The sequence below is a fragment of the Anolis carolinensis genome, unplaced genomic scaffold (genome assembly GCF_035594765.1).
Source record: "Anolis carolinensis isolate JA03-04 unplaced genomic scaffold, rAnoCar3.1.pri scaffold_7, whole genome shotgun sequence".
NCBI classification, from domain to species: Eukaryota; Metazoa; Chordata; class Lepidosauria; order Squamata; family Dactyloidae; genus Anolis; species Anolis carolinensis.
Genome location: NW_026943818.1, coordinates 22,765,454 through 22,784,494, shown reverse-complemented (window position 1 = coordinate 22,784,494; position 19,041 = coordinate 22,765,454). Strand labels below are relative to the sequence as shown.

Sequence of the window (19,041 nt, the reverse complement as noted above, 5' to 3'; positions counted from 1 at the left end):
AATTTAGGTACCGCTTTATGCGGGGAGGCTAATTTAACTAATTTACGACACCATAAAAATATCCGGCAGTGCAGCGTGCGGTAGAATGAGGAAGTACTCCGTCAGGGACTCGGTGTCACAGTGGATGATGAAGCCACAGCTCTCCCTGTGGCCAGAATCAAGCAAATTTAGGTACCGCTTTATGCAGGGAGGCTAATTTAACTAATTTACGACACCATAAAAATATCCAGCAGTGCGGAAGAATGAGGAAGTACTCCATCAAGGAATCGGTGTCACAGTAGATGATGAAGCCAGAATCAAGCAAATTTAGGTACTGCTTTATGCGGGGAGGCTAATTTAACTAATTTACGTCACCATAAAAATATCCAGCAGTGTGGTATGCAGAAGAATGAGGAAGTACTCTGTCAAGGACTCGGTGTCACAGTGGAGGATGAAGCCGCAGCTCCCCCTGTGGCCAGAATCAAACATAACCTCATGAAGCCGGAAGCTGGAAAATGTTAAATAGCCTCTGTGTCTTTTGTCTGTTTGTTGTATGTCTAATGGCATTGAATGTTTGCTATGTATATGTACTCTGTGATCCGTCCTGAGTCCCCTTTCGGACGAGAAGGAGAGAATATAAATACTGTAAATAAATATAAATTGAGATGAGCACCAACCCCCAGTGAGGCTTGTTAAGAGAAGCGAAATTTCAACTCCCACACAGCCTTCGTTCTCGAAAAGCATATTTCTTTTCCCTGCTACAAAAAAATAAAAAGAGCATTTAATTCTTTTTTTTTTTTTTAAAGCATCAATTGCTGCCAATTATGCATCTGCCCAAGGAAGCAGTGTTGAAGGGAGCTGTTTATAAGCTGACAAGCTGGTCAAAAGCATCACGTAAATAATCATTGCATTTGGGCGAACCAGCGGTCTTGCCGATCTATAACTCTTGCTGAATTCAATATGTAATCCAATTCCTAACAGAATTCCTAACCTTTTCGGGTGGGCCAAGCTAAGATGTTCCAATTTTAGGATCGAAAAATACATATATATATATATATATATATATATATATATATATATATCCGAATGTAGAACTGATGTCTCACGCATCCATAAAAGATCAGTTCTAAAATGGGAAGGAGGAGGAGGAGTTCCCATTATCCATAGTTTGAGTCACTGTTCGAGTTAGAAAAAGTACTCGAAGAAATAGCTCCCCAAACAAGTCAAAGGCCGGAGCGGTACCTATTGATCTACTCACATTTGCATGTTGTCGAACTGCTAGGTTGGCAGAAGCTGGGGCTAACAGCGGGAGCTCACCCTGCTTCCCTGATTCGAACCGGGGGGTGTCAGAGGGGTCGCCAAAGACCATCAGAAAATTAATTGTATTTATTTACAGTATTTATATTCTGCCCTTCTTTCTCACGGCGGATCACATTGTACACATATAAGGCAAACATTCAATGCCATATACACATAGAACAGAGACAGAGACAGACGCAGAGGCAATTTATTTATTATTTATTTATTTACAGTATTTATATTCCACCCTTCTTTCTCACCCCGAAGGGGACTCAGGGCGGATCACATTGTACACATATAAGGCAAACATTCAATGCCATATAACATAGAACAGAGACAGACACAGACGCAGAGGCAATTTATTTATTATTATTTATTTACAGTATTTATATTCCACCCTTCTTTCTCACGGCGGATCACATTGTACACATATAAGGCAAACATTCAATGCCATATACACATAGAACAGAGACAGAGACAGACACAGAGGCAATTTATTTATTATTTATTTATTTACAGTATTTATATTCCGCCCTTCTCACCCCAAAGGGGACTCAGGGCGGATCACATTGTACACATATAAGGCAAACATTCAATGCCATATACACATAGAACAGAGACAGAGACAGACGCAGAGGCAATTTATTTATTATTTATTTACAGTATTTATATTCCGCCCTTCTTTCTCACCCCGAAGGGGACTCAGGGTGGATCACATTGCACACATATAAGGCAAGCATTCAATGCCATATACACATAGAACAGAGACTGAGACAGACGCAGAGGCAATTTATTTATTATTATTTATTTACAGTATTTATATTCCGCCCTTCTTTCTCACCCCGAAGGGGACTCAGGGCGGATCACATTGCACACATATAAGGCAAACATTCAATGCCATATACACATAGAACAGAGACAGAGACAGACGCAGAGGCAATTTATTTATTATTATTTATTTACAGTATTTATATTCCGCCCTTCTTTCTCACCCCGAAGGGGACTCAGGGTGGATCACATTGCACACATATAAGGCAAACATTCAATGCCATATAACATAGAACAGAGACAGAAACAGACACAGAGGCAACTTCTCCAGCTTCCCGAGGGTATGCTTGATTCCGACCACAGAGGGAGCAGCTGCTTCATCATCCACTGTGATGGCAACTTCCTCATTCCAACGGCAGCTGGGTGATTTTTTACGGTGTCGTAAATTAGCCTCCCCACATATAAGTGGTACCTAAATTTCCTACTTGATAGTAGATGCAACTATCTTTCGGGTTGCTTAGATCAACAACGAGCAGGGGCTATTTTTTTATTTTAATTGTCGTGTGCTCTCCCCGACAAGGGCTGGCCTCGAACTCGTGACCTCTTGGTCAGAGTGATTTTATTGCAGCTGGCGGCTAACCAGCCTGCGCCACATATTTCTAATGGTCTTCGGCAGAGAAGGCTGAAGATCTCCACATCTTTTCATGGGGGTCCTTGGTGGTGTTCAGAGTGCTCTTTGATTGTAGGTGAACTATAGATCCCACCAACTACAACTCCCAAATGACAAAATCAATCCTATCCGCAATCCCACCAGTATTCGGATTTGGGCATATCGGGTATGTGTGCCAAATTTGGTCCAGTGAATGAAAATACATCCTGCGTATCAGATATTTACATTACGATTCATAACAGTAGCAAAATTACAGTTATGAAGTAGCAACGAAAATATTGTATTAACTGTATTAAGGGTTTGCGATATTGGGAAGGTTGAGAACCACCAACTTACAGACAACCAGAGTTGATGTTTCACGGTGTTTAGTTTAACACAAGTTAAACCACCAGTTGCAGTAAATCTTGTCAGTCAAGAGGTTGACAGTTCGAAGCCCGGGTCGGGGTGAGCTCCTAGCCTTTAGCCCAGCTTCCACCTACCTAGTGGTTCGAAAGCAAAGTGTGAGTAGATAAATAGGGACTGCTTAAAAGCAGGGAGATATTAAGGCACCCATAAAGAAATGCCAGCAATTCGATCAAAAGGAGGAAGTTTACAAACAAAGCTCTTTGGCAGGGAGATGGAGTGACAGCACCTAAACCTGAAATGTCTAGACGGTGGAGGGGGGATCCTCATGCATTCCCGGAGGCCACGTGTGTGTCAGGTTGTGTGGGCGTGGTTCCTGCTCAAAAAGGCGGGGCTGAGCCTCCCCCCAGTCCAAGATGCAGGGCTGGGAGGGGGAGGTGGGCGGGGCCACAAATGGGCAGCCAGGACTGGGATGGGCGAAGTTACGAGCCCTGAGGTAGGGCTGAGCTTCTATCCCTGTCCTGCAGCGCCTGCCAGGACACAGAGGAGGGGGCGGAGCCTCTTCCCAAGTGCCTGACGGGGCTGAACCTCTATACCCCGCCCCCGTGTTCTAACAAGCGTCTCAGGGGAAGTATACAGAGGCTCTTGGGAAGAGGCCCCACCCCTAGTCCCACCCCAGCCCTGCCCTTTAGTCCTAAAAGGCTCTGAGGAGAGGTATAGAGGCTCAGCCCTGTCTCATGCTCTTGGGAAGTGGTCCTGTCCCCACCCCTAGCCCCGCCCTTTAGTCCTAAAAGGCTTTCAGGAGAGTTATAGAGGCTCAGCCCTGTCTCATGCTCTTGGGAAGTGGTCCTGTCCCCACCCCTAGCCCCACCCTTTAGTCCTAAAAGGCTTTCAGGAGAGTTATAGAGGCTCAGCCCTGTCTCATGCTCTTGGGAAGTGGTCCTGTCCCCACCCCTAGCCCCACCCTTTAGTCCTAAAAGGCTTTCAGGAGAGTTATAGAGGCTCAGCCCTGTCTCATGCTCTTGGGAAGTGGTCCTGTCCCTGCCCCTAGCCCCGCCCTTTAGTCCTAAAAGGCTCTCAGGAGAGGTATAGAGGCTCAGCCCTGTCTCAGGCTCTTGGGAAGTGGTCCTGTCCCTGCCCCTAGCCCCGCCCTTTAGTCCTAAAAGGCTCTCAGGAGAGGTATAGAGGCTCAGCCCTGTCTCAGGCTCTTGGGAAGTGGTCCTGTCCCTGCCCCTAGCCCCACCCTTTAGTCCTAAAAGGCTCTCAGGAGAGGTATAGAGGCTCAGCCCTGTCTCAGGCTCTTGGGAAGTGGTCCTGTCCCTGCCCCTAGCCCCGCCCTTTAGTCCTAAAAGGCTCTGAGGAGAGGTATAGAGGCTCAGCCCTGTCTCATGCTCTTGGGAAGTGGTCCTGTCCCCACCCCTAGCCCCGCCCTTTAGTCCTAAAAGGCTTTCAGGAGAGTTATAGAGGCTCAGCCCTGTCTCATGCTCTTGGGAAGTGGTCCTGTCCCCACCCCTAGCCCCACCCTTTAGTCCTAAAAGGCTTTCAGGAGAGTTATAGAGGCTCAGCCCTGTCTCATGCTCTTGGGAAGTGGTCCTGTCCCCACCCCTAGCCCCACCCTTTAGTCCTAAAAGGCTTTCAGGAGAGGTATAGAGGCTCAGTCCTGTCTCATGCCCTTTAGTCCTAAAAGGCTCTCAGGAGAGGTATAGAGGCTCAGCCCTGTCTCATGCTCTTGGGATGTGGTCCTGTCCCTGCCCCTAGACCCAACCTTTAGTCCTAAAAGGCTCTGAGGAGAGGTATAGAGGCTCAGCCCTGTCTCGGGCTCTTGGGAAGTGGTCCTGTCCCCACCCCTAGCCCCGCCCTTTAGTCCTAAAAGGCTCTCAGGAGAGGTATAGAGGCTCAGCCCTGTCACTGCTTTAGACCATTCTTCCTATTTGTTAGCCGATTTGTCAAATCATAATAGGAAAAGTGCAAAGCTGAACGAGCCTATTAAAAAACGGACGGGTCGTGGGCAGCGGAGGGAGGCGAAACTCAACTGTAAAGAGGCTGTTTCTCCGTTTCCTTCGGGAAAAGAGACTAATGAGGGTGTTCAGTCGCACCAGCTGAGTCACATCCAAAGAATGACACAGCCCTGCCATCCCTGCCACACTATACAATCGTATGGCTTAGATTCCACTCTTAACTAATACGGCTGCATGCTATCAGATGCTGAGATTTATAGTTTGGTGAATTTCCTGGCTAAGTGGTTCTTTCTTAAACTGCAAATCCCGGAATTCCAGAACATGGCATTAAGAGTGGAGCTGTGGTGCTCTAATCCTGCAGTTGCATGGTTGTAACTTAGCATTTTTGTGAACTCATTGCCACCTGTGTGATCACCTCTTTGCCTCCATTCTCATTCTTCGTTCATTTATTCTCTCTTTTTTGTGTCCCCCTCCTTCCCATTCCCCGCCCCTCCTTTTCCATTGAACCGTATTCATTTCATAATATTCATCGATCGGGGGGAAAATCAGGTGCCAAAACCTCACTACAGAAAGGTAAGGCCATTGGAGTGCTGCTTATTGTTGTATCTAGCTAGACGTAGAGTGATTTTTGTTATTGATTTCAGTATTTATTATATTGGGGATATGGGCTGATTAGCTGTACCCAGGATTTATTGTGGGCTACAACTGAAAATGGCAAAAAATGAAACCTGAAGAAGCAGCCTTTTCTTGAGTTGTTCTAAGTTTTCTGGAGATAAGGAATCAAGGAATCAAGTGAGGAGCTGAGTGATAAGGAGAGTTCCCATGGGAACCCACCTGCAGACACGGAGATCAACAGAAGTATTTGTTTACAAATCAGAGCCGAAAATCGACTATGAATTTTGGCGACATTACGTGGGAAAGTTGTGGGAAAAGTTCACGGGAAACGGAATGATTTCATGGGTGTCTATTAAACAAGTTGTTTACCTTAAGCTCAGTTCAGGCAACACTGTGTTAGAGTGAGAAGCTAAGCCTGAATCCTCTTGTTCCTGGTTCAAGTCATTTTGGATGTAATATATCCTGGAAGTTTCCTGTTCATTTACTCCTTGTTCAAGTCTTACTAGTTATACCTTCCTGTTTGTGGACTTACACTGCATCTGTGATTCCTGGCTTTTCCTGGACTTTGTCACCTCTGGAACTTTGTAAGATATCTGGATTACTGTTTGGTTATCACCTTTTGCTAAACCTTTTTGGATTATAGATGTGATTTCAATATGCTTTTTATATGGTACTAGCTGTGCCCGGCCACGCGTTGCTGTGGTGAAGTATGGTGGTAAGGGAAATAAAGTATTGAGGAATTGGTGGTAGTTAAGGTAAAGGGTAAAAGTTTTCCCCTGACATTAAGTCCAGTCGTGTCTGACTCTGGGGGATGGTGCTCATCTCCATTTGTAAGCTGAAGAGCCGGCATTGTCCGCAGACTCCTCCAAGGTCTGTATTTTATAGGCAGTGTGAGAGAGGCCTAAGTGAGGCCTAACTCTGCCTGTCTCCTGGGCTGAGTGGGTTGCTAAGAGACCAAGTGGGTGGAGCTTAGCCTTGTTGGATAAAAACAATTATTCCTCTCCCTCTAATTAGGACTTTATTTTTCTTTTCTTTTTGTTGTGTGAACGTAGAGGCATAGATTGTGGGCATAGGTTGTGCTGTCAATTTCCGAGATTGTGGGGTGTTTCGTTTTGTTTTGTCCGTCGCCGGGATGCCATCACTCTTTTATATATATAGATAGAGATTTGCAATAAACTGTTTGCTTATATTCCTGGACTCTTGTGGGGTGTGGTGGTCATAGGCATTCCCAGGCATAGGCAGAGAAGTGCTCAAAGACATGGGAAGCGACTGACATAGAAAGGAACTGGAAGTGGCGATGACCGACAGGAAGCTCTGGCGTGGACTGGTCCATGAGGTCACGAAGAGTCAGAAATGACTGCGTGAATAAAAAAGAATACATATAAAGGCAGACATGAAGGAACTAGATCAGATCCTCAAGTGTTAATATGTATCACTCAATACCAAAACTATCAATGCCGTTGTATTTCCAATTGCTTTATGTCAGGTGTCCCCAAACTAAGGCCCGTGGGCCGGATGCGGCCCTCCAAGGTCATTGGCCTGTCCCCTGTCCTAAACTTTAGACTTAGTGTTGACCTAAGTCTACCTGATCTTTGGATGTCTCTTTGCTTTTTATGGCCTTATGAGATCGTCTAGATGGTCTTTGAAGGTCTCTTTGCTTAGCTATGGCCTTATGAGACCATCTAGATGGCTTTTGGAGGTCACTTTCCTTACCTATGGTTTTATGAGATTGTCTAGATGTCCTTTGGGGGCCCCTTTCCTTACCCATGGTCTTATGAAACCATCTAGATGGTCTTTGAGGGTCTCTTTCCTTATCTATGGTCTTCTGATGGCCTGGTGAGTCCATCTAGATGGCCTTTGAGAGTCTCTTTCCTAAATGATGGTCTTATGAGACCATCTAGATGGTCTTTGGAGGTCTCTTTGCTTAGCTACGGCCTTATGAGACCATCTAGATGGCTTTTGGAGGTCACTTCCCTTACCTATGGTTTTATGAGATTGTCTAGATGTCCTTTGGGGGTCCCTTTCCTTACCCATGATCTTATGAAACCATCTAGGTGGTCTTTAAGAGTCCCTTTCATTATCTATGGTCTTCTGATGGCCTGGTGAGATCTGTTGGTGGAGGGCAGGATGATGGGTAGCAGAGTGTAATCCAAAAATTAATCATCCCGATCTCACCTCCTTCTCCAGACTGTCTTCCCATGTGGATAAACAGCACTGGTCAAACACACTCCAGCAGACGAGGGTTCGGTTGAAAATCCAACGGCAATAAACTTTATTTACATAACTATATACAGTAGAGTCTCACTTATCCAAGCCTCGCTTATCCAAGCCTCTGGATAATCCAAGCCATTTTTGTAGTCAATGTTTCCAATATATCGTGATATTTTGGTGCTAAATTCGTAAATACAGTAATTACAACATAACATTACTGCGTATTGAACTACTTTTTCTGTCAAATTTGTTGTATAACATGAAGTTTTGGTGCTTAATTTGTAAAATCATAACCTAATTTGATGTTTAATAGGCTTTTCCTTGATCAGTCCTTATAATCCAAGATATTCGCTTATCCAAGCTTTTGCCAGCCCATTTAGCTTGGATAAGTGAGACTCTACTGTACAAATAGAGCAAATTAGTCCTTTCTCCATGAGTGCTCACGCTGAAGCAACTCACACAGACACACAGAAGACACTCCTCTGCATTCCACAGGACAAGAAAAAAGTCCCAGTCAAAACAAACTTGACCCCATTGGTCCTGTGATACGTCAATCATAGCAGACTCTCATTAACTCCATAACTGCTGAAATGCCTTGCCGAAAATTAACACAGAAGGCATTTCTAACAACCCAGATTGATTTTAACATTTCACAATACACATTACCCTGACAATATCATCTAGATGGCCTTTGAGAGTCTCTTTACTAAATGATGGTCTTATGAGACCACCTAGATGGTCTTTGGAGATCTCTTTGCTTACCTATGGTCTTATGAGATTGTGTAGACCAGGGGTCCCCAAACTAAGGCCTGTGGGCCGGATGCGGCCCTCCAAGGCCATTGACCCGGCCTCTGTCCTAAACTTTAGACTTAGGGTTGACCTAAGTCTGAAATGACTTGAAGGCACACAACAACAACAATCCTAATTTTGGACTATTTCATCCTAGTCCGGCCCCCCAACAGTCTGAGCGACTGTGAATCGACTCTCCACTTAAAAAGTTTGAGGACCCCTGCTTTATGTGGTTGTCAAGAAAGGTAATCAACCTATTTGCCAAAAAGGACAAATAGAATGTGTCCAAGAGCAATCCGAACCTTAACTCTCACTGGAAGTCAAGATTACTAAGCTGAGGCTGTCATACTTTGGACACAGCATGACATTAGAAAAGATAATAATGCTTCATAAACTGCCGGAAAAGAGGGAACTCTCTTCTGCACTTCTTTCTCTTGTTGTCTTCCTCCTCCTCACCTTCCTCCTCCTCTATCTCCATCCTCTTCTCCCTCGTTCTCCTTTCTCTACTTCTTGGAAATTGGTTCGACTCGGACGCACTGGGGAGAGGAGTCAATCCAGGCCGATCCGTCTGCAGCACTTGATATAGCCTTAGGTTAACACCTCTTGCTTGGATGCCTGACATTTTGAAAGCCTTTCAATATTTCAGCAATGTCTGGGAAGGTTTCGTTCGCAGGTTCTCTCTCTCTCTTTCCTCCTTTTGATCTCTCTTGGCTTTATTTTAATCTCCCACCGAATAATGTTGGCCTAGGTAAGAGATGGCCTTCCTATGCTCCATAGAGCTCGAATTGTGGGCAGCCACGCAAAACCAGGCCTGACGAAATATGACTCCAAAAGGCTCTAATCTAAGCACAAGGATCCTTCTCCATTCCTTTACTTGCAAGTTAGGAAAGAACTGAGAGTTCAGGTTCGGTTTGCTCTTGGACACATTCTATTTGTCCTTTTTGGCAAATAGGTTGATTACCTTTCTTGACAACCACATAAAGCAATTGGAAATACAATAGAGTCTCACTTATCCAACATAAACGGGCCGGCAGAACATTGGATAAGCGAATATGTTGGACAATAAGGAGGGATTAAGGAAAAGCCTATTACACACGAAATTAGGTTATGATTTTACAAATTAAGCACCAAAACATCATGTTGAACAACAAATTTGACAGAAAAAGTAGTTCAATACGCAGTAATGCTAGGTAGTAATTACTGTATTTACGAATTTAGCACCAAAACATCACGATGTATTGAAAACATTGACTACAAAAATGCGTTGGATAATCCAGAACGTTGGATGAGCGAGTGTTGGATAAGTGAGACTCTACTGTACAACGGCATGGATAGTTTTGGTATTGCGTGATACATCTTGACACTTGAGGATCTGATCTAGTTCCTTCATGTCTGCCTTTATTTGTCTTCTTCTTCATTCATTCAACTGTTTGCAGGATGAAGAACGTTTTGTGGATTTTATGGGACACAATGGTTGCCACAGACCTTTTCCCCCCAACTCTGAAATTGATAGGAACCAAGAAACCTTCGGTGGCGAAGTGTGTTAAAGCACTGAGCTACTGAAGTTGCAGACCAAAAGGTCCCAGGTTCAAACCTGGGGAGCGGAGTGAGCGCCCGCTGTTAGCTCCAGCTTCTGCCAACCTATTTATTTATTTACAGTATTTCTATTCCGCCCTTCTCACTCCGAAGGGGACTCAGGGCGGATTACAATGAACACATATATAGCAAACATTCAATGCCAACAGACAAACAACATACAGTATAGACAGACACAGAGGCATTTAACATTTTTTTCCAGATTCACGATTCCGGCCACAGGGGGAGCTGTTGCTTCACTGTCCACTAGTGGCCGTACTTCCTCATTCCTTTCCTTGTGTTTTGCTGGCAGTTTTATGATGTTGTAAATTAGTTAAATTAGCCTCCCGCATAAAGCGTACCTAAATTTCCCTACTTGACAGATGCAACAGTCTTTCGGGGCTGCATAGGTCAACAGCAAGCCGGGCTATTTAATGGTCGGGGGCTTAACCCGACCCGGGCTTCGAACTCATGACCTCTCGGTCAGTAGTGATTTATTGCAGCTGGTTACTAGCCAGCTGTGCCACAGCCCGGCCCTAGCAGTTCGAAAACATGCAAATGTGAGTAGATCAATAGGTACTGCTCCAGCGGGAAGGTAACAGCGTTCCATGCAGTCATGCTGGTCACATGACCTTGGAGGTGTCTACGGACAACGCTGCCTCTTCAGCTTAGAAATGGAGATGAGCACCAACCCCAAGAGTCGGACCCGACTGGACTTAACGTCAGGGGAAAACCTTTACCTTTGACTAGGAAACTGTGGCCGGGAAAGTCTTGCTGTCTGTCAGATCTCTCCAGAACATGAAATCAAAAGCCATCCGCAATGCAACAGGCCTGTTTTGCCCGCCGCACCCGTGTTGAGCCTGAAAAGAAGGCTCATGGGAGAGTAGATATGAGGCTGCTACCTCTCTGGCTTTGATCCTCTTTGAATCTGTCATGCGGACGGTTCTGTCAATGATGATACACGGGCTGCGTCAACTCTTTTTTCCATAATAGGATTCTGCCTCCGTATCGCACCTTCACAGGGTAGGATTTGCACACTTTGTGTTCCCTGAGGGTTTCAGCTGCGTTGCTGCGAGGTCTGGAGGAATATGAAAATAAAGGGGGCCTTGAATCTGAGAGGTTCTCTCCAGCTCTGTTTTGAAGCTCTGCCGTGATAAAGGGGGAATTGGGACCGGCAACAAAATGTGGCAGCAAGGGCACCCAGTCTGTGTCAACATTGGCTTCACACTTGTTGCCTTCTAGATCCCTCTCACCCACTCTCTTGGGTTGGTCTTGGAAGGAGTTTTCTTGGGGTAGGGCTCTGTCTGTGGTTTGGCTTCATAGGCCAGGGTTCCCCAAACTAAGGCCCGTGGGCAGGATGCAGCCCCTGTCCTAAACTTTAGACTTAGGATTGACCTAAGTCTACCTGATCTTTGGACGTCTCTTTGCTTACTTATGGCCTTATGAGATAGTCTAGATGGTCTTTGAAGGTCTCTTTGCTTAGCTACAGCCTTATGAGAACATCTAGATGGCTTTTGGAGGTCACTTTCCTTACCTATGGTCCTATGAGACCATCTAGATGGCCTTTGAGGGTCCCTTTCCTTATCTATGATCGTCTGATGGCCCGATGAGATCATCTAGATGGCCTTTGAGGATCCCTTTCCTTACCTATGGCCTTGTGAGATCGTCTAGATGGTCTTTGAAGGTCTCTTTGCTTCGCTACGGCCTTGTGAGAACATCTAGATGGCTTTTAGAGGTCACTTTCCTTACCTATGGTCCTATGAGACAGCCTAGATGGCCTTTGAGGGTCTCTTTCTTTACCTATGGTTTTATGAGATTGTCTAGATGGCCTTTGAGGGCCCCTTTCCTTACCTATGGTCTTATGAGAACATCTAGACGGCTTTTAGAGGTCACTTTCCTTACCTATGGTCCTATGAGACAGCCTAGATGGCCTTTGAGGGTCCCTTTCTTTACCTATGGTTTTATGAGATTGTCTAGATGGCCTTTGAGGGTCCCTTTCCTTACCTATGGTTTTATGAGATTGTCTAGATGGCCTTCAAGGGTCCCTTTCCTTACCTATGGTTTTATGAGAACATCTAGACGGCTTTTGAGGGTCTCTTTCCTTACCTATGGTCTTATGAGAACATCTAGATGGCTTTTGGAGGTCACTTTCCTTACCTATGTTCCTGTGAAACCATCTAGATGGCATTTGAGGGTCCCTTTCCTTATCTATGGTCTTATGATGGCCTGATGAGATAATCTAAATGGCCTTTGAGAGTACCTTTCCTTACCTATGGCCTTATTAGACCGTCTAGATCAAGGGTCCCCAAACTAAGGCCCGGGGGCCGGATGCGGCCCTCCGAGCTCATTTACCTGGCCCCCGCCCTCAGTTTTATAATATAATATATTGTATACACATATAATATTGATAATAATATTATAATGTAATACAATATAACACTAATAATAATACCATATAATAATATTAGTTATATATTCTATATCTATATATATAAAATGATAAAGTTGTTTGCGCAGTGACTATAACAACAAAACTAAACATCCCAGAAATTTGAAATTTGGCAACACAATGCAAAAGGCTTGCCTCCAGGTTACAACAACACAACCACACCACAAAACCACAATCCAGACCCACAAAACTCACAACAACAAATCATGCGATAACAACACAACTAAACGCCCCAGAAATACAAAACTTGGCAACACAATGCAAAAGCCTTGCCTCCCAGTTGTAACAACACAACCACACCACAAAACCACACAGGACCCACAAAACTCACAACAACGCATCGTGACTATAACAACACAACTAAACGCCCCGTAAATACAAAACTTGGCAACACAACGCAAAAGCCTTCCCTCCAGGTTGTAACAACACAACCACACCACAAAACCACAATCCATATCCATAAAACTCACAACAACGCATCGTGACTATAACAACACAACTAAACGCCCCAGAAATACGAAACTTGGCACACAACTAAACGCCCCAGAAATATAAAACTTCGCAACACAACACAAAAGCCTTGCCTCTCAGTTGTAACAACACAACCACACCACAAAACCACAATCCAGACCCACAAAACTCACAACAATGCATCATGACTATAACAACACAACTAAATGCCCCAGAAATACAAAACTTGGCACACAACTAAACGCCCCAGAAATACAAAACTTGGCAACACAATGCAAAAACCTTGCCTCCCGGTTGTAACAACACAACCATACCACAAAACCACAATCCGGACCCACAAAACTCACAACAATGCATCGTGACTATAACAACACAACTAAACGCCCCAGAAATACAAAACTTGGCACACAACTAAACGCCCCAGAAATACAAAACTTCACAACACAACACAAAAGCCTTGCCTCTCAGTTGTAACAACACAACCACACCACAAAACCACAATCCAGACCCACAAAACTCACAACAATGCATCGTGACTATAACAACACAACTAAACGACCCAGAAATACAAAACTTCGCAACACAACACAAAAGCCTTGCCTCTCAGTTGTAACAACACAACCACACCACAAAACCACAATCCAGACCCACAAAACTCACAACAACGCATTGTGACTATAACAAATACAACATTTGACAACACAACTCATCCACCTCCCCAATCCCTACATTCACACTTGGCCTCCAAAAAAACAATTACAATAATAACAATGACAACAACAACAACAACAAGAATCAACACCATCACAGGCAAGAAACAGCCAGGCACTGAGGCTGAGAGGCCAGTCAGTGCTACACTGGGCCTCCAAAAAACAATTCAGTAGCATCTAACTTATCCAACGTTCATGACCACTACAACAACAATAATAATAAACACCTACACAGGCAAAACAAAAAAAGGACTATTGTACCACAATAAAAATATAAACCGCACTCAGCAGAATCAGACATTACAATTAACAACAAACCAAAGACAACAGGGATCTCAACCAATTATCAATCAACACAAAAATTGAAGAAGGTAACAGACTTCAAATGCTACTACTAATGTGAGTATAAAGAAGGTGGAGGTCACAGCATAAATACAACCTAATGTAGACTGAACAACACCACCAGACTAAGCCACAGCAACGCGTGGCCGGGCACAGCTAGTTACATATAATATTACAGTATAGTGGTATAGTTCAATATAGTAATATATAATGCTAATATTGTGCTATGCTAATAATATAATATATTTTATGTACATATAATTTGTAAGCCGCTCTGAGTCCCCTTTGGGGTGAGAAGGGCGGGAAATAAATGTAGTAAATAAATGTAGTAAATAAATAAATAAAAAATAAATAATAAATAAATAATAAATAAATAAAAAATAAATAAATAATAAATAAATAATAAATAAATAATAAATAAATAATAAATAAATAATAAATAAATAATAAATAAATAATAAATAAATAAATTTTAGACTTCGGCTTGCCCAAAGTCTGAAATGACTTAAGGCGCACAACAACAACAACAACAACAACAACAACAACAACCCTAATTAACTTGACTATCTCACTGGCCAGAAGCAGGACCACACTTCCCATTGAAATTCTGATAAATGTATGTTGGTTAAAATTGTTGTTATTTTTAAATATTGTATTGTTCTTTCATTGGTCTTGTTGTTGTTATTGTTGTTTTTGCACTACAAATAAGACATGTGCAGTGTGCATCGGAATTTGTTTGTATTTTTTTTTTTCAAATGATAATCCGGCCCCTCAACAGTCTGAAGGATTGTGGACCGGCCCTCGGCTTAAAAAGTTTGAGGACCCCTGGTCTAGATGGTCTCTGGAAGTCTCTTTGCTTACTTATGGCCTTATGAGACCATCTAGATGGTCTCTGGAGGTCTCTTTGCTTACTTATGGCCTTATGAGACCATCTAGATGGTCTTTGGAGGTCTCTTTCCTAACTATGGTCTTATGAGATAGTCTAGATCAGGGGTCCCCAAACTAGGGCCCTCCGAGGTCATTGACCTGGCCTCTGTCCTAAACTTTAGACTTAGGGTTGACCTAAGTCTGAAACAACTTGAAGGCACACAACAACAACAATCTTAATTTTGGATTATTTCATCATGGTCCAGCCCCCCAACAGGCTGAGAGACTGTGAACCGGCCCTCCACTTAAAAAGTTTGAGGAGCCCTGATATAAACAGTGACACTCACTCCTAAGCATGAGAACGGAAGACACATTCCAAGTCACACTTTCACACATTGTCTGTATGTCACCCTCTTCCTGAATGACATGTTTTTGTTCCAAGCCGGTTGAAACCCACCCACGAGGCTGAGATGGCAATGAAGGCGCCTGCATGCCCGGCCAAGTCTGCCATTCTTTGTAAAGGAAGGAAAAGTTTCCAGATAACGAAGAGCCTGCAAAGATATTCGCAATACCATGCAAGGAACTTGATAGCCCAGGCAGGGAAGCCTCCTGGCATCCGAAGGGTGGGAGGCGATTCGGTTGCACCTCCAGGCAACCATATTATTATTATTATTATTATTATTATTATTATTATTATTATTATTATTATTATTTTATTGTATGACACAGCAAACAAGATAGACATGCTGGATTTCATATTACAAAATCACAAGTCGAACACTTCCCAAGTGTCTAGGACTGTGGGATGTATTTTTGGATGATGCGTGCAGATCCCAGTCGGGTGGCCTTTTGAAGTTGACAGATCGTGATTTTGTCAATATCTATTGTTTCCAAATGCCGGCTGAGATCTTTTGGCACGGCACCCAATGTGCCCATCACCACCAGGACCACCTGCACTGGTTTCTGCCAGAGTCTTTGAAGTTCAATCTTGAGGTCCTGATAGCGGCTGAGTTTTTCCTGTTGTTTTTCGTCAATCCGACTGTCACCTGGGATGGCGACATCAATGATCCAAACCTTTTTCTTTTCCACAACTGTGATGTCTGGTGTGTTGTGTTCCAGAACTTTGTCAGTCTGGATTCAGAAGTCCCACAGTGTCTTTGCGTGTTCATTTCCCACAACCTATGCAGGTTTGTGATCCCACCAGTTCTTTTCTCCTGGGAGGTGGTACTTGAGGCATAAGTTCCAATGAATCATTTGGGCCACATAGTTGTGCCTCTGTTTGTAGTCTGTCTGTGCAATTTTCTTACAGCAGCTGAGGATATGATCCATGGTTTCGTCGGTTTCCTTGCACAGTCTGCATTTTGGGTCATCAGCTGATTTTTCGATCTTGGCCTATATTTTATGACACAGCAAACAAGATAGACATGGTCTGATTGACCACTCCAACTATGATGTCAGACTACGCAGAGAAGCCTTTGAAATTCACAAGCATGTGGACAAGTTCAACAGAAAGGAGGAAACCATGAAAATGAACAAAATCTGGCTACCAGTATTAAAAAAAAACTCACAAATCAGAAGCAACACTCTGAAAACAGAGGAGTTCCAGACATGAATCAATCAGGGGCAGCTAACGACTCTGAACAAAGGATGCCCCCAGGTAGGAAGAAGCCAGGAGATGAAGCTATTCAATGCTAATTAAGGTGATTCACTACAACATTCACACTGGCCTCCAACTGACAAAGAGTTCTTCTCTCACCCTGGACTTTCCAAAGATATATATAAACCTTCCATGCTTAGTTTCTCCATACCTCACAACCTCTGAGGATGCCTGCCATAGATGTGGGCGAAACATCAGGTGGGAATACTTCTGGAACATGGCCATACAGCCCGGAAAACATACAACAACCTTTTTCTGCGTGAGTTAGGAGGGAAATTTACCCAAAAATGTAGCAGATCATCCAAAATATGCAAAAGCAGGATGCGCCTAGTTGAGCATTCAGCTCACAGCAGGCAGAGCAGTAAAAGAATTTAGAGCTTAGGAGGCAAAGATCTTGAAAATCAGAATAATAAATAATAACTACATTTCTTCATCGTAAAGAACTGGGTCCTAGCTACTCTAAATCCCATCTCTTTCAAAGAGAGGGAAAAATCTCCAAGCACATTTCTCCTGACAGAGGCTGGATGGCCATCTGTCGGGGGTGCTTTGAATGCGATTTCCTGCTTCTTGGCAGGAGGTTGGACCGGATGGCCCATGAGGTCTCTTCCAAATTTATTGTTCTATGATTCTATGACATACAAGAAGAAAGTGTCCAATGCACACTGTTCCGCTTTGTTCATTAGTCACTGGGATGGATAATAATGTAACAACAAATACATTCTGTTTCACAGTATTTTTCCGTTCTTACTGTATTGCAAGTACAATATTTCTTTCCCTTTTTTCCTGCCGAAGGGACCTTGGCACAGCCCGCAAGAGCAAGCTGGGGAACGTCCTAAAAGCCTCTCTCGCTCTCTCTTTTTTCCTCCTTGAAAATAACCATGAAATAGAGCCTGCGTAGTAATTTGCCTATTGATTCTGCTGCAATTGAATTACCTTCTGAGAGAGCCATTAAGGGCCTTTCTGGAACAGACGCACCACGAAATTGCATGTGTGTGGGGTGAGGGAAGTTAGAAATAGAAAGACCGGGGAGCCCGGGGAGCGGACAGGCTTCGGGATGTTGTTTCTGGGTGGCCGAGAAAGAGAGAGAGATGATTTAATAAGGATGGCAGAAGAGAGATGGCCAGGAGAGGCTCGTTTCCAGTTCGGGGGAGATACTCGTCTCCATTTCCGATCCAAGGACTGCTTGGAGCGTCTTATGCCTTTCCCGTCGAAGTGGAACCTATTTATCTACTCACATTAGCATGTTTTCGAACTGCTAGGTTGGCAGGAGCTAAGGCTAACAGTGGGAGCTCACCCCAACCTTCAATTCAGCAGTTCAGCACAAAAGTTTAACCATGGTCCTCATCTAGACCTTCAGGAGCTCTCCAAGGTGCTGGATTCTACCTCTTAAATATGCTCAGGATGTTGGTCAAGTTCCCCACGAAGTCCCACCAGAAATGGTCCTGGAGTCCTAGAGCGAACACTTTTCTCGGCTTCCAAAGGTCTTCCCACACAACATAGTTCATTTCAAGCAATACACTTTTTATATATACAGTAGAGTCTCAGTTATCCAAGCCTCGCTTATCCAAGCTTCTGGATAATACAAGCCATTTTTGTAGTCAATGTTTTCAATATATCCCGATATTTTGGTGCTAAATTTGTAAATACAGTAATTACAACATAACATTACTGCGTATTGAACTACTTTTTCTGTCAAATTTGTTGTATAACATGGTGTTTTGGATCTTAATTTGTAAAATCATAACCTAATTTGATGTTTAATAGGCTTTTCCTTAATCCGTCCTTATTATCCAAGATATTCACTTATCCAAGCTTCTGCCGGCCCGTTTAGCTTGGATAAGTGAGACTCTACTGTATTCCGCTTTATCTCCCTGGAGGGTCTCAGAGCGGATTACAGTACACATACTGTATAAGGCAAACATTCAACGCCTATTACGCAATGAACAACAACAACATACAATACACCAGCGATTCCCAAAGTGGGCGCTGCAGCGATCCAGGGGCGCGATGATGGCACCTATTAGGACACGGGGGCGGGGCCAGAGAAAGGGCGGGGCCTCTTCCCAAGTGCAGGAGACAGGGCTGAGCACCTGTGGCACCAGTTAGGACACGGGGTGGAGCTAGAGGAGTGGGCGTGGCTTCTTCCCAAGAGCCGGAGACAGGGCTGAGAATCTATGCCTTTCCTGAGGCACTTGTTGGGACACAGAGGGCAGAGCTAGGGAATGAGGCGGGGCCTCCTTCCAAGAGCCTGAGACAGGGCTGAGCCTCTATATTTCTCCTGAGAGGCCTTTTAGGACTAAAGGGCGGGGCTAGGGGTGGGGCCTCATTCCAAGAGCCTG

General features: G+C 44.1%; 1 protein-coding gene across 3 annotated transcripts in view; it reads left to right on the top strand.

Moving 5' to 3' along the window:
- Window positions 1-19,041, top strand: part of doc2b (double C2 domain beta) — a 153,294-nt gene that overhangs the window by 53,175 nt on the left and 81,078 nt on the right. For 2 of the 3 annotated variants that reach the window (XM_062958948.1, XM_062958947.1), the window contains one exon: window positions 5,566-5,589. The exons of the other annotated variant lie outside the window; for it this stretch is intronic. In XM_062958948.1, the coding sequence (XP_062815018.1) occupies window positions 5,566-5,589 (24 nt within the window). The remainder of the gene's footprint in view (window positions 1-5,565; window positions 5,590-19,041) is intronic. 3 annotated transcript variants of the gene reach the window in all.